This window comes from Aedes albopictus, chromosome 1, assembly GCF_035046485.1.
Source record: "Aedes albopictus strain Foshan chromosome 1, AalbF5, whole genome shotgun sequence".
In the NCBI taxonomy this organism is placed as follows: Eukaryota; Metazoa; Arthropoda; class Insecta; order Diptera; family Culicidae; genus Aedes; species Aedes albopictus.
In genome coordinates, this window is record NC_085136.1 from 309,378,994 (window position 1) to 309,392,116 (window position 13,123).

At 41.6% G+C, this 13,123-nt stretch overlaps 1 protein-coding gene across 4 annotated transcripts in view; it reads left to right on the forward strand.

Annotated features, from left to right (window-relative positions):
- The window catches only part of LOC109405431 (uncharacterized), a 146,809-nt gene extending 133,750 nt beyond the window's left edge, over window positions 1-13,059 (forward strand). For 3 of the 4 annotated variants that reach the window (XM_029856747.2, XM_029856748.2, XM_029856746.2), the window contains 4 exons: window positions 3,892-4,281; window positions 11,764-12,524; window positions 12,585-12,764; window positions 12,829-13,058. In XM_029856747.2, the coding sequence (XP_029712607.2) occupies window positions 3,909-4,281; window positions 11,764-12,524; window positions 12,585-12,764; window positions 12,829-13,017 (1,503 nt within the window). In that variant the 5' untranslated portion in view covers window positions 3,892-3,908 and the 3' untranslated portion in view covers window positions 13,018-13,058. Of the gene's footprint in view, window positions 1-3,891; window positions 4,282-11,763; window positions 12,525-12,584; window positions 12,765-12,828 lie in introns of all 4 variants that reach the window. The other variant, XM_062847118.1, reaches the window with a different exon arrangement.
- Window positions 13,060-13,123: the final 64 nt, after the last annotated feature.

Genomic DNA, 13,123 nt, shown 5'->3' on the forward strand with positions numbered 1-13,123 from the left:
CCTGGACATCTTTCAGAAATTATGTCAGCAATTCTTTTAGGTATTTCCCCTGCATTTTTCCCGAGATCTTCATTGGGAATTGCTTAAGGGATTCCTCCAGAGATTTCTCCATGAAAAATCTCTTCAGGAAATTATGTCAAGATCCCTTCAGGAAATCCTTCAGAAGTTTCTCCAAAGATTCTTTCAAGAAATTCTTTAGGGATTTCTTCAGAAATTCTTCTAGAATATTCTCCAGGAATACCTTCAGGATTTTTTCAGAGATTCCTCCAGGTATTCCACCAGGGATTCCTTCAGAGATTTCTTCACAAATTTCTTCCAGGAAACCCTCAGGGATTCCTTCAGGAATTCCTTCAAGAATTTCTCCAGGAACTCCACCAGCAATTCCGCTAGAAATTTCTACAGGAATCTCTCCAGAGATTCTTTCAGAAATAGAAAAATAACAGGAATAGGAACAAAAATCTCTCAGAATTCTTCTGAAGATTCCTCTAGATATTCATCCAGTAATTCTTTCAAGAATTCCTCTAGAGATTCCTCCAGAAATTTCCACAGGAATGCCACTAGGAACTCCTCCATTTATTCCTCCGGGATATTATCTAGGAATTTCCTCAGGAACTTTTCCAGGAATTCCTCCAAGAAATACTCCAGGAATTTCTTCCGGAATTCCTTCCTGAATACTCCTGGCATCCTTCAGGAATTATGCCAGCAATTCGTCCAAAAATTTCTCCTGGAAATCCTCAAGGGATTTCTTCAGAGATTCTATTAGGAAATTCTTCAGGAATACTTTCAGGAAATGTACAGGAATTCCTCCAGATATTCCTCCTGGAATTACTTCAGGGTTTTCTCCACGAATTTTTCGAGGGATATTTCCAGAGATTCCACCAGGGAATCCTCCAGAAATTCCTCCAAAGGTACTTTCAGGAAATCCTCCTGGAATTTCACAAGGGTTATTTTTTCAGAAATTTCTCCAGCAATTCCTCCCAGAATTCCTCGGGAGATTTCTTCAGGAATTTCTCCCGGAATTCTGCCAAGGATTGCTCCAAGTATTCACTCAAAAAAAATTCTCAAGGAATTTCTCCAGAAGTTTTTACAGGCATTCCTCCAAGGATTCCTTCACAAATTTCTCTAAGATTTCCTCTAGGAATTTTTAAAGAAATTTATTATGAAATTTAACTTGGGATTCCGCCCAGAATTCCTCCAGCAATATCTAAGATTTCTTCTTTAGGATTTCCTCATTAGATCTCTTCAGAAATCTCACTAGATATTCCTCCCATAATTTGCCCAGGAATTTGTACAGATTTATTTTCTGAAATTTTTACAGGGATTGCTTCAGGAATTCTAAAATTCAAAAAATTCTTGAGAATTTTTTCCAGCGAATAGTATTGGAAGATAATTCAAAATGGACACATACAGGAACCAGGAAATTCTAGGTTAGTCCTCAAAAGAGCTCGTAATTTCCAAAAGAGTTCAGCTATAATTTCTGATGAATGTTTTGTAGACATTGACAAAAAAAATCAGAGCAAAATAATGCACGAGTAAATAAAAATCCATAATCTTCCAGAAATTGGTCACCGTGATCAGGCGAGCTGTTTTTAACGTATTGTACAAATACAACAGCGTGGCTGCTGAAGGGTTAAATAAAGCTTTTAGATTTAGAATATAATGTTATTATATTCAATTTCATCGTGTTGCGCTTAGTTATAAAAGCTAGTAGGTACATATTTACTAAGGGTGCTTGCCCCCCCCTGACCGAAAAGCTGGCTACGCCCTTGCTGTCGTACCTGACCACGCTAAATTTTCAACGTGTTTGTGCAAGATTTGTTTCCTCCTCTTGTCTTCAATCTGAAATAACTTTTCACTCGTTGCAAGAAAATCGATGAAATTTTCACCATTTAAAAAGGATTAGTGTATGATCAGAGTGCTGCAAAAGAATGATGATTATGTTCATTGAGAGCGCCACTAGAAAATGTGACATGATTCCGGATTCTAAGTGAACATAGCTTTAACGACTCGGAACAGTGTTCATTTTCAAACATATTGGTGTATTCAAAACCTATATTTTGTTTCAAGTATGAAATTGAATTCATGTAAATAAAAAAAAAAAACATTTCTAAGACTGCTGGATAAAGTATCAATCGTATTTTAGATTGTATTTTTTAATACATTCATTGAAATACTGCAGCAGTAATACATAATCAATACGTTTTCCGAAATTCGTCCACAGTCAACTAAACTTTAAACTAAAACTTAAATTTGATGATACACTTAATATTCTAAATTATTTTATCTTTTATTATTAGGGGGATTCACTTAACAGCGTGAACTGATTAAATTGATTAAACGTCGCGATCTCCAAGGCAATCTTTGATTATTTCATTCGCAAATCATGAAACATTTCAAATAAGCAGAAAATAATGGCTTACGCAGCAATTTAATCTGTTTAGTGAGTACACCCTATTATCAAAGTGTGTTCAAATGAAAATTACTACATCAATGCTTTTCTTCTTAAAACTGTCTATTAGCATTGAATAGAGCTGTGAATTTAAAAGCACAAACTTCTTCCTTTTTTCCTTCACATACACAAATTTTAACATCAAAACTATTATCAGCCATGTTGCAGTCGATATATTGCTCAATGATTACCTGAAATCTTTCGAACGATTCGAAGTGTATACCATACTCGACAGCCGTTAAGAAACCAACATTCGTTAAATAATGTGCACAAAGCTGGTGTTATCTAACCAACTCAAGTTCATGGAAGCATTCGGTTTCATCTAATATGAAGTACGTACGTTGAGCAATCTATTTATTCAGCATATTTATTTATTCTTTCTTCAAGTTGATGCTAATCGATTCTCTATCAACTATCTCCTGTTCTTCTTGGAGTAACGTCCCCTATGGGCAAAACCTCCCTCTCTATCAATTTCCTCTCTAGTGTATATTAAAACATGATAGAATAAAAGCAAATACAGACAAATAATGTACCATTTTTAGTTTGAACGATGTGCAGATTAGAGGGGGTCAAATTAAAATGTGTTCAGATTAGATGAGGTCAAACCAACGGAGGTAGACGGTATAGACCGGCCCGTGTTGCCAGAAAAAACTCGATTCTTCAATTTCATTTTCCGGATTTTTTTTTAATTCTTGAAATACATACTCATGCATTGTAATAAAATGCCCTATAAAATATGTTCACCATTTTCTGCAGATCGAAAGACAACACCTTCAACAAGCGATTTAGTGTGTTCATTCACCCGCCGCAGCAATATGCTAATAAAGATCGAAGATAACGCCATTCGACTTGTCAGCGGTGCAGATTCAATTAGTAGATTAGCGAAAAAGTTGGTCCCTCGACGCCACCACCACGACATACGCTTGATTAATCAACCATGCCCAACTAATATGTAATCCAATATGGAGTCTTATCTCCTCTCAAATTGACTCTCTGATAGATGATTGAGCTGTGGGTAATTAACTTTCGAAATGTAGGTCACAAATTTGAACAAAGCTCTGATCCGCCAACAAGAGTCGGTTGCCCTTGTTTCTTGCACTCTGGCCCACGTGTTCGCTTTAGAACACGTGTCGTGTCATTCACCATTATCAGTGTGGATGTCCGTTTGAACAAAATGCAGAATGTCCACGAAGAAATCAGGACGTGTAAACGGATGTACTCGAGTTCAATGATCGTCTTGATGGTCGACATTTTGATTATAGTCTTACAATTCATCATTCTTCATTTTATCTATATATACCTATATATTTTCATTACGAAAAAGTCCTAGACTGATCGGAATTGAAATGTCGGATGCTGCATCAAAGTTGAATAAACTTCTGTACCAGCTTTTGTCGTAAACAAGCTTTAACAAATGTTTCCTCTCTCATTTCCCTTTCCAGAGCCTAATTCCACTACCATGGATGACGAAAACGCCCTGCTGCTAGAGCGTGCCACCGGCCTTATCAAGTGTTGCAAGCTGCCCCGGTTAACCCACAGTATCGATGAGGCCCAGCTGAAACCGGACACTTTCCGGAGCTTCATGGCCATTCTCGATGAAACGCTGCCCAAAGTGTTCGACCTATTGGCGCAATACGAGAACCAGCTGCTCGGGTACGATGAGTTCAACCGGGAAAATTTGGAGTTTCAGGTGAACCTGGTGCTAGTGGTAGCCGAGCAGCTACAACTGCCGGGGGAGATTTATGACTTTCAGACGGAAAATGTGGCCTATCGGGAGCGGCTTGTCGAGTTGTATCAAAACGGGCAGCTGGAGAGGATACTGACTAAAGAAGGTTTGTAAATTGAAAGACTAGTCTGCACCATAACAAACTGGAATATGTTCCATTGAAGTTCGAATGAGTATAATAAGTCATGTACCTTTTAATTTTGATTTCGAATATGTACTGACATTTGAAAGATAAATCCGCGTATTTTGATTACCACTTGTCTTGTTGTCTTCCTCAGCCAACTTTTCCGGGCCTATCTTGATGAGTTCAGCTCCTATACTATCTCTTCCACCTGACTTATTGTTCTTAGGGTGCTGGATATAATCCTTCTCTTTCCACAACATGGGAGTAGGCTCGTTGATGTTAAAGGCTGTACTGACGTAGTCATTTCTCCCGCTGCCGTGGTCCTCCGGGCCGGATAACAACGCCTGGTCTTCCATGTCTGCGCTCCTCACACCATTCAGGTATACTCATTGAAATCCTGCTTCCAGCTTTCGATCACCTCACGTCCATCCGTCAAGAGGCTTCCGTCCTTATCCCTGCATATTTCGGCTCACGGCCAGGGATGGAAAATGTCACGGAATTTCATGGAAACAATTTCATGACATTTTTCTATTTACACCACTTTCGGTGTAAATTTCAACTTGTACGCTCGCACCACCAGTCCATAACGCTGATTGGTTATGGATTACCAACGATGTCGCCGATTAACATTTCCGACTAAGTGCAGTCCCAGTGAACCAGTGATCGTATAAGGTGTAGAATAAGATTGTAAAGTGGAGGCGATATGCGTACATTTTACATGCGCCCAAATGGAGGCATGCACGCATATGGCCTCCAATTTATCATCGTATGCAACATCTTATACGATTACTGGTTGTCTGGGGTGAAATTAGTGTCGGGATTCGTGAATTTTAAATAAAAACCAAGTAGAATTCCACTTTTGCATACATACTCCATTTTTTTTATTTCATACAATTTTCAATTCACAACGCGCACATCATCACTCCATAACATCGTTCTACAAACTGATCGTCTTTTTTCACTCTCCCGTTTATGCCCATTCAAATGAATCTTTCTCTTTCTCCCTCTTTTTCTTTCTCCTCTCCGCATATTGCGTACCATCCATTAGGGGCTGTCCATAAACCACGTGGTCATGGGGGGGGGGGGGGGGGTTCGGCCAATGACCATTTTGTATGGAAGAAAAAAAAAATTTGTATGGACTAATGACCACGCGGGGGGGGGGGGGGGGGGGGCGGTTGAGAAGTCCCAAAAAATGACCACGTGGTTTATGGACAGCCCCTTAGCTGGCCGGCGTCGTTCAGGTCGGCTCTTGAAAACTTGCTCGTGCAGCAACACACGCTTTTCTTTCCTGTTCATCCTTCGAGCCTGTCCATTTTCCGAATCGTTCCAAATATGAACTAGCACACTAGCGCAAATCATGTCAATGAATTTGATTTTAATTCTAATATTTTTTTTTTAAAGGTTTTCCAAACAGATATTTTAATCTAAATCTTCGGTATGTCTACATAAACATTCTTTGTAACACACATAATTCCTACAATTAGCAAATAACGAAATGAAATTCTTATGACATTTCCCATCCCTGCTCACGACATGAAGCCGTTACCGGATATGTTTCTTGAGAATGGCACAGCTGTTCCATTTTCCCGCAGTTTGCTTCTTCCAGGCGACGTTTTTTTCTCATGAAAGAGGCGGGTCAGCAGTTTTCGCATCTGTTTGTATTGTTCCACGTTCTGCCAGGTTTTTTGCTGCAGCATTGCCGCTCGCGCTGCGTTTTTCTTCTCTAAAATCACTCCGCAATCCTCGTCGAACTTTTCGTTCCGTCGACTCTGTTTCATGAACCCGGTGGAGCTCTCGGCTGCTTTTACTGGATTCCAGCAGTTTTCTAGATGGGACACATCAAGTTCGCTCTCGTCTGGCAACCCTGCCTCGAGATTCTGAATTGAATTCGTACTTGTGTTCGAGCTGCAGGAATCTCCAGTAATTCCTTCAGGGACTCCTGCGTATTCTTTCAAACCGATCACGCTCCTTAAACCTAGAAGAACTTCGGAGATTCCTCCAAGAGTTCGTTTGGGGATTCCTCCAGGAGTTCCTTCGGGGATTCCTCCAGGAGTTCCTTCGGGAATTCCTGGAAGAGTTCCTACGGGAGTTTCTCCAGGAATTTCTTCGGGGATTCCACCAGGAATTCCTTCGGAGATTCCTCCAGGAATTCCTTCGGAGATTCCTCCAGGAATTCCTTCGGAGATTCCTCCAGGAATTCCTTCGGAGATTTTTCCAGGAATTCCTCCGGAGATTCCTCCAGGAATTCCTTCGGAGATTCCTCCAGGAATTCCTTCGGAGATTCCTCCAGGAATTCCTTCGGAGATTCCTCCAGGAATTCCTTCGGAGATTCCTCCAGGAATTCCTTCGGAGATTCCTCCAGGAATTCCTTCGGAGATTCCTCCAGGAATTCCTTCGGAGATTCCTTCAGGAATTCCTTCGGAGATTCCTCCAGGAATTCCTCCGGAGATTCCTTCAGGAATTCCTCCGGAGATTCCTTCAGGAATTCCTTCGGAGATTCCTCCAGGAATTCCTTCGGAGATTCCTCCAGGAATTCCTTCGGAGATTCCTCCAGGAATTCCTTCGGAGATTCCTCCAGGAATTCCTTCGGAGATTCCTCCAGGAATTCCTTCGGAGATTCCTCCAGGAATTCCTTGGGAGATTCCTCCAGGAATTCCTCGGGAGATTCCTCCAGGAATTCCTTCGGAGATTGCTCCAGGATTTCCTTCGGAGATTCCTCCAGGAATTCCTTCGGAGATTCCTCCAGGAATTCCTTCGGAGATTCCTCCAGGAATTCCTTCGGAGATTCCTCCAGGAATTCCTTCGGAGATTCCTCCAGGAATTCCTTCGGAGATTCCTCCAGGAATTCCTTCGGAGATTCCTCCAGGAATTCCTTCGGAGATTCCTCCAGGAATTCCTTCGGAGATTCCTCCAGGAATTCCTTCGGAGATTCCTCCAGGAATTCCTTCGGAGATTCCTCCAGGAATTCCTTCGGAGATTCCTCCAGGAATTCCTTCGGAGATTCCTCCAGGAATTCCTTCGGAGATTCCTCCAGGAATTCCTTCGGAGATTCCTCCAGGAATTCCTTCGGAGATTCCTCCAGGAATTCCTTCGGAGATTCCTCCAGGAATTCCTTCGGAGATTCCTCCAGGAATTCCTTCGGAGATTCCTCCAGGAATTCCTTCGGAGATTCCTCCAGGAATTCCTTCGGAGATTCCTCCAGGAATTCCTTCAGGGATTCCTCAAGGAATTCCTTCGGGGATTCCTCCAGGAATTCCTTCGGGGATTCCTCAAGGAATTCCTTCGGGGATTCCTCCAGGAATTCCTTCGGGGATTCCTCCAGGAATTCCTTCGGAGATTCCTCCAGGAATTCCTTCGGAGATTCCTCCAGGAATTCCTTCGGAGATTCCTCCAGGAATTCCTTCGGGGATTCCTCCAGGAATTCCTTCGGAGATTCCTCCAGGAATTCCATAAATAATTTCGTCAGAGATTCCTCCAGGCATTCCTCTAGATATTCTTTCGGTGATTCCTCCAAAATTTGCTTCAAGGATTTCCCAAGGGGGATTCCTCGATGAATATTTTGTGGGATTCTTCTAAAAATTTGTCCGGGAATACCTCCAGAAAATTTTCCAGTGAATCTTACGGAGATTCCTCCAGGAATTTCAACTAGAGGCGAGTTTACAAAGATACCGGGGGTTCCTGAAGATAACTGATGGCTGAAAAAAAAATCTAGGGATTCCGAAGATTGAAGAAAATGCTGGTGATTCTGAAAAAAATGTTGTTGTCGTGTTCATCTTCAGAAGAGATGAAATTTCTCCAGCAACTCTTTTGAGGATTCTTCCAGCAGTTTCGCCAAGCATTCCGCTAAGAGTTTCTCCGGGAACTCTAGAAGGACCTTCGGGAAATCCGAGGGTTTCCTCCGAGACATCCTCTAGGAGTTTCTTCGGGCATTGCTACAAAAGTTTCACCGAGACTTTTTGTAGTATTTCCTCTAGAAACTCCTCTAAGAGTTACTCCGGGTATTCTTTTAGGAGATCCTCCTGGATTTCATCTAGAAGTCTTGAAGTTTTTTCTGGGAATTCCTTTGGGAGATCATCCGGCAATTCCTCTAGGACAGAGGGACGAATGACCAATAGGTTAAAGTCCCTCTTCAAAACCAAATACACACACACAATTCCTCTAGGAGCACCTCCGGGAATTTCTCCACGAGTTCTTCAACGAGTTCATTCGGGAATTCCTTAACGAATTTCTACGGGAATTCCTTTAAGAGTTCATAGAAATTGCACTGAAAATACCAGAAGTTTCCTCCGAAAATTCCTGTAGGCGTTTCTCTTGTAATTCCTCTAAAAGTTCTTCCGGGAATTCTTCTGGGAGTTCTTCCGGCAAGTTCTGTAGTGGTTCCTCCTGGAATTCTTCCAGGAGATTCTTTAAGAGTTCGCCCGGAAATTCTTCCTGAAGTTTCTCCGAACATTCCTCTAGAACGGTGATTCCCAAAGTGGGCGAAATCGCCCCCCTGGGGGCGAAAGTCAGGTCGAAGGGGGCGAAAATTTACAAAACCAAAATTGGGGGGCGAAAATACTAAAAAAGGGGGCGATTCTTTAAGTAATTGAGGAATATCAAAAGTACTGAAATACAAGTCCAGAATGTCAAGTGATTCATCAAAACTCCCTGACTTTTCAAGATTTTTTTGTTTCTAGGATGATTTTAAAATGCCTGTTTTGAGATCGACCAAATTTTACAGAATTATTGATGTTTATGTGAACCACCAGGGTGCTAGGCCGCCATGTTTAAAAATTCAACATCTTCTATGTAAACATTTGTGTATACAGTGCTTTGTTATTGTGAATACACGATGATGGATATTGGCTCCTGTCAGATTCATTAGGTAAGAAGAGGATTGCTACATACGTGATATGAACTTTTTGACAAAATTTCAAGAAAAAAAAAACAAATAAGTATGCTACATGAATTTCCGAAAGGATTCTTAGTGATTCTGGAGATCCAATAAATAAAAAACTACTGTGGAGAAAATTCATGAATGATTTATGTCCAAATTATGGAAGGAACAGGCTTTTTTCTACTTGATAAGAAAGTTTTGTTTTAATTTATATGCGTTTTTTTACATTTAAATTTCAATCAAAATCATCAAATTTAAGATTAATCTTAGTACACTTTTCGGATAAAAGTCGTCACACATTGTTAGAAAAAAATTCAGATAAAGTTTTCGGAGAAATTCCAAATATTGATTTGAAAATTTGAAAATTTTGAACAAATTCAGCGTTGAATTTCTTCAAAACCGAGTAATAACTGCATGTCTACATATCTACTTATATGACAATAAAAAAGTTCTCCAATTCATGGGGAGCTTGTGAATTCACATAACTGAATTTTCTAAATTTTCAATTACTGAGCAAAACTGACTACATTCCTGATCTCCATTTTTTGCATAAAAGATATTTTTATAATTGCTTTTTAATTTTCCACCAACCCCCTTATATAATACTAGTAAAATATCTGGTTGAAGATAACAAGTGTATAAAGTGTCAAATAGTGTACTTTTAAAGGCATCTGTTAAGCATATTTTCAGCCTTTTATCATAAAAAATTAAATTAGGGGGGCGAAAATATTTTTTTCAAGCTCCAGGGGGGCGATGCCTCCTAAAAGTTTGGGAAACACTGCTCTAGAAGTTCCTGTGGGAATTCCTCTAGGGTTTCCTTTAGGAATTTTTCCGGGAATTCCTTCCCTTCCGAGTTCTTTCGGAGATTCCTCACCAATTTTTTCGGAGAATTAAACTAAGAGTTTCACCGTGACTTCCTATAAAAGTTCTTCCGGGAATTCCTCTAGAAGTTCTTCCGGGAATTCGTCTAGAAGTGCTTCCGGGAATTCAAATATCTTCGGCAACACCTTTACGAGTTTCACCGGGAAGAAGTTACCCAGGCAATTCCACTACGAGTTGCTATATAAGTTTTTTTTTCTAGAACTTGCACTGGGTATGCCTTCCTTCGAGAAGTCCTTTAAGAATTTCCCCGAACGTTCCTCTAGGAGTTCTCCCAGGAATTTCTCTAGAAGTATCTGAGTTCATCCGGGAATTTCTCTACGAGTTCTTCCGGGAATTTCTTTGGCAATTTCTTGGGAATTCTTCTAGGAGTTCTATCGGAAGTTGCTCTAGAAATCCGACTGGGAATCCCTCAAGAAATTCTTCCGGGAAATCCATTAAGAGTTCATCCGAGAACTCATCTATGAATAGTATTCATTGAATACCTCTGGTAATTTCTATACGAGTTCCACCTTGAATTCCTTTTCGAATTTCTTCCGCAATTTCTCTACGAGTTCCTCCGAAAATTCTTCTGGCAATTACTTTACTAGTTGCTCTAAAAAGACTTCTGGGAGTTGCACAAGGAATGCCAAGAATTTCCTCCGAGAATTCTTCTATAACTTCCACCGGTAATTCTTCCAGGAGTTTCCCCAAACGTTCCTCTAAGAGTTCATCAGGGATTTTTTTAGATGCTCTTTTGGGGATTCCTTTAGAAGTTCATCCGGGAATTCCTCTAGGTGTACCTAGAGGAATGCCTCTACGAGTTGCTCCGGGAATTCCTTAAAGAGTTTATTCGTAAATTCCTCTAGAAATTTCACCGGGAATTCCTCTAGAATTTCTTGCGGGAATTCCTTTAGAATGTCATCCTGGATAATTTTTTGGGAACTGATTCTCCATAACAATTATTTCAATAAATTTTCAAAAAAACATGTGAAAACAGAAATAAAAATAACTAAACCGTAACTATAAACATGTCATTGTATCTTCAAAATGATGAGTTACTAAAAAATAATACACTGATATTGATTAACGAAATTAACAAAAATTTAAAAATTATGACCATGCCGTTTCACGCCGCCGCCGCCGCCGCCGAAAATTCATTCGGCGTCACGCCGATCACGCCGCCACCGCCGGCCAAAAAAGTGCAAAACGCCGCCGCCGACAGATTTCAAATCGGCGCACACCTCTAATTTCAACTATTCCTTTAGAAATTCCTCCGCGGATTCCTGCTGGAATTTCGGCGATTTGCGCGGGATTATCCTGGTCATTGGCGGAACCACCTTTTTAGGTTTTCTTACTCACTCTCCTAAACATACACGAGAAAGAGCGAGATGAAAGAGGAGGCAAGTTGCCTCCTCTTCTATCTCTGGAGGAATTCCTGGAGGAATTCAAGGATGTTAAAAAAAAGGACGAATTCCTGCAGAAATCCCTAGAGGAATTCCTGGAAGGATTCCTGGAGGAATCTCTGGAGAAATTCCTGGAGGAATCCTTGGAATAATTCGTGGAGGAAACCCAAGTGGTGGTTGGCATTTGATTTTGTTCCTAAGGTGCTTGGTTATATTCCAAAACTTATCTATTCCAAATCCATCCAAACTGATTTTTCTCTACATATGTTATGGTGCATTATTTTTGTTCTTGGGTACATTAATACAGGTTTCCTTCTTCACCAGGTGATGGCAGCGAGCGTCTGTTGAAGCGCATCTGGGAACACTTCCAGAAGGTCCTGCAAGGAAAGGAATGGATGTACCATCCCGGGGACGTAGTCGCATTCGTCAGGATTTGCGAGCTGCTGTACGGGAACATGTCGGAGAAGCCGAGCGAGTTGCCTCAATCAGTGGCGTCATTCGTCCTTGCGGTAGGGATATCCTTGGTTGAACACCACGATCCTGAGTACGAAATCTTGGGACTGAAATTGTTCAACGTTCTGCTGAATGAACGCCATCGATCAATGATCAAGGAAAGCAACATCCACGAAGTGGTGTTCCAGAATTCCTTCCGATTGAGCGCCAAGGCCAAGAGTGAGCGATTCCTCAGGGAACTTTGGGCATGCATCTTTCAGTACGTGAAAATGACGGCTACGGATCAGGCCGAGTTCGGTGATTGGTCCAAACTGGACGACGTGGTTGAAGCACTCTTGGAAGCCTTAACCTTTGAATCGAACCTGGCCCTGTCGTCCATATTGTTGTTGTATCTGCTGAAAGTCCTCTCGTTGGATTTGAGAAATTTCCTCATAGACGATTTGGATGACGTCCAGGCGGTGGACAGCCGGTGCCACCTGTACGAACCGGTGCTGGAACAGTTGCGGAAGTACTGCGCTCTGGAGTTCCGCAATCGGCGATTCTATCGGTGGCACAAGCGACTGGTCGCGATGATTCCGTTCGAGCTGGAGAAGGCTTGCGGCGGGACTCGGGAGTGCGGGAAGTATATGCATGTGAGTGAAAACAGTAATCGACGGTTAATCATCCATGCATAACAATTATTGTTATTTCAGGGCGTCAATCTCCTCTTCGTCCTGGCAGTGTTCCCAATCGAACCGGAAGCCGTTGGCTTCCTTCCGGATAAGCAGTCTGCACTGCTCGATTTCATGATCGCGTTCAAACGGCACATGCGCGATCAGTACGGACGGATTCAATCGCTCACCGGCAAATGCGATTTTCTGCATTCATTGAAGGTAAGTCACTCTATTCGAAGCCAAGCTTGTCGGCGTTAATTTCAACCACCTCTCCAATTACCAGGCGTCGGTATCGTGCGACAAATCGATTACCGTTTTCTGTCGGAGTGTGGCGCAGCATTATTTCCCCCCGGATCGGCAAGACTTTTGGAACGTGGTCGGAACTGCGGTCGATGGTTCGGAGGAAGGGAGCTACCAAGAGGATCGAATTTTCTACGAGTGTTTGAAGGAATTACAAACGAGGTTGCAGTAGATCTGTTTCTATGAGAGAAGTAGTTTGTCATTGTTCTTCGAAATCCTTTCTTTTTCAGTTTTGCACAAAGTAATAGATACTAAACTTTTCACTTCCGATGAACCAT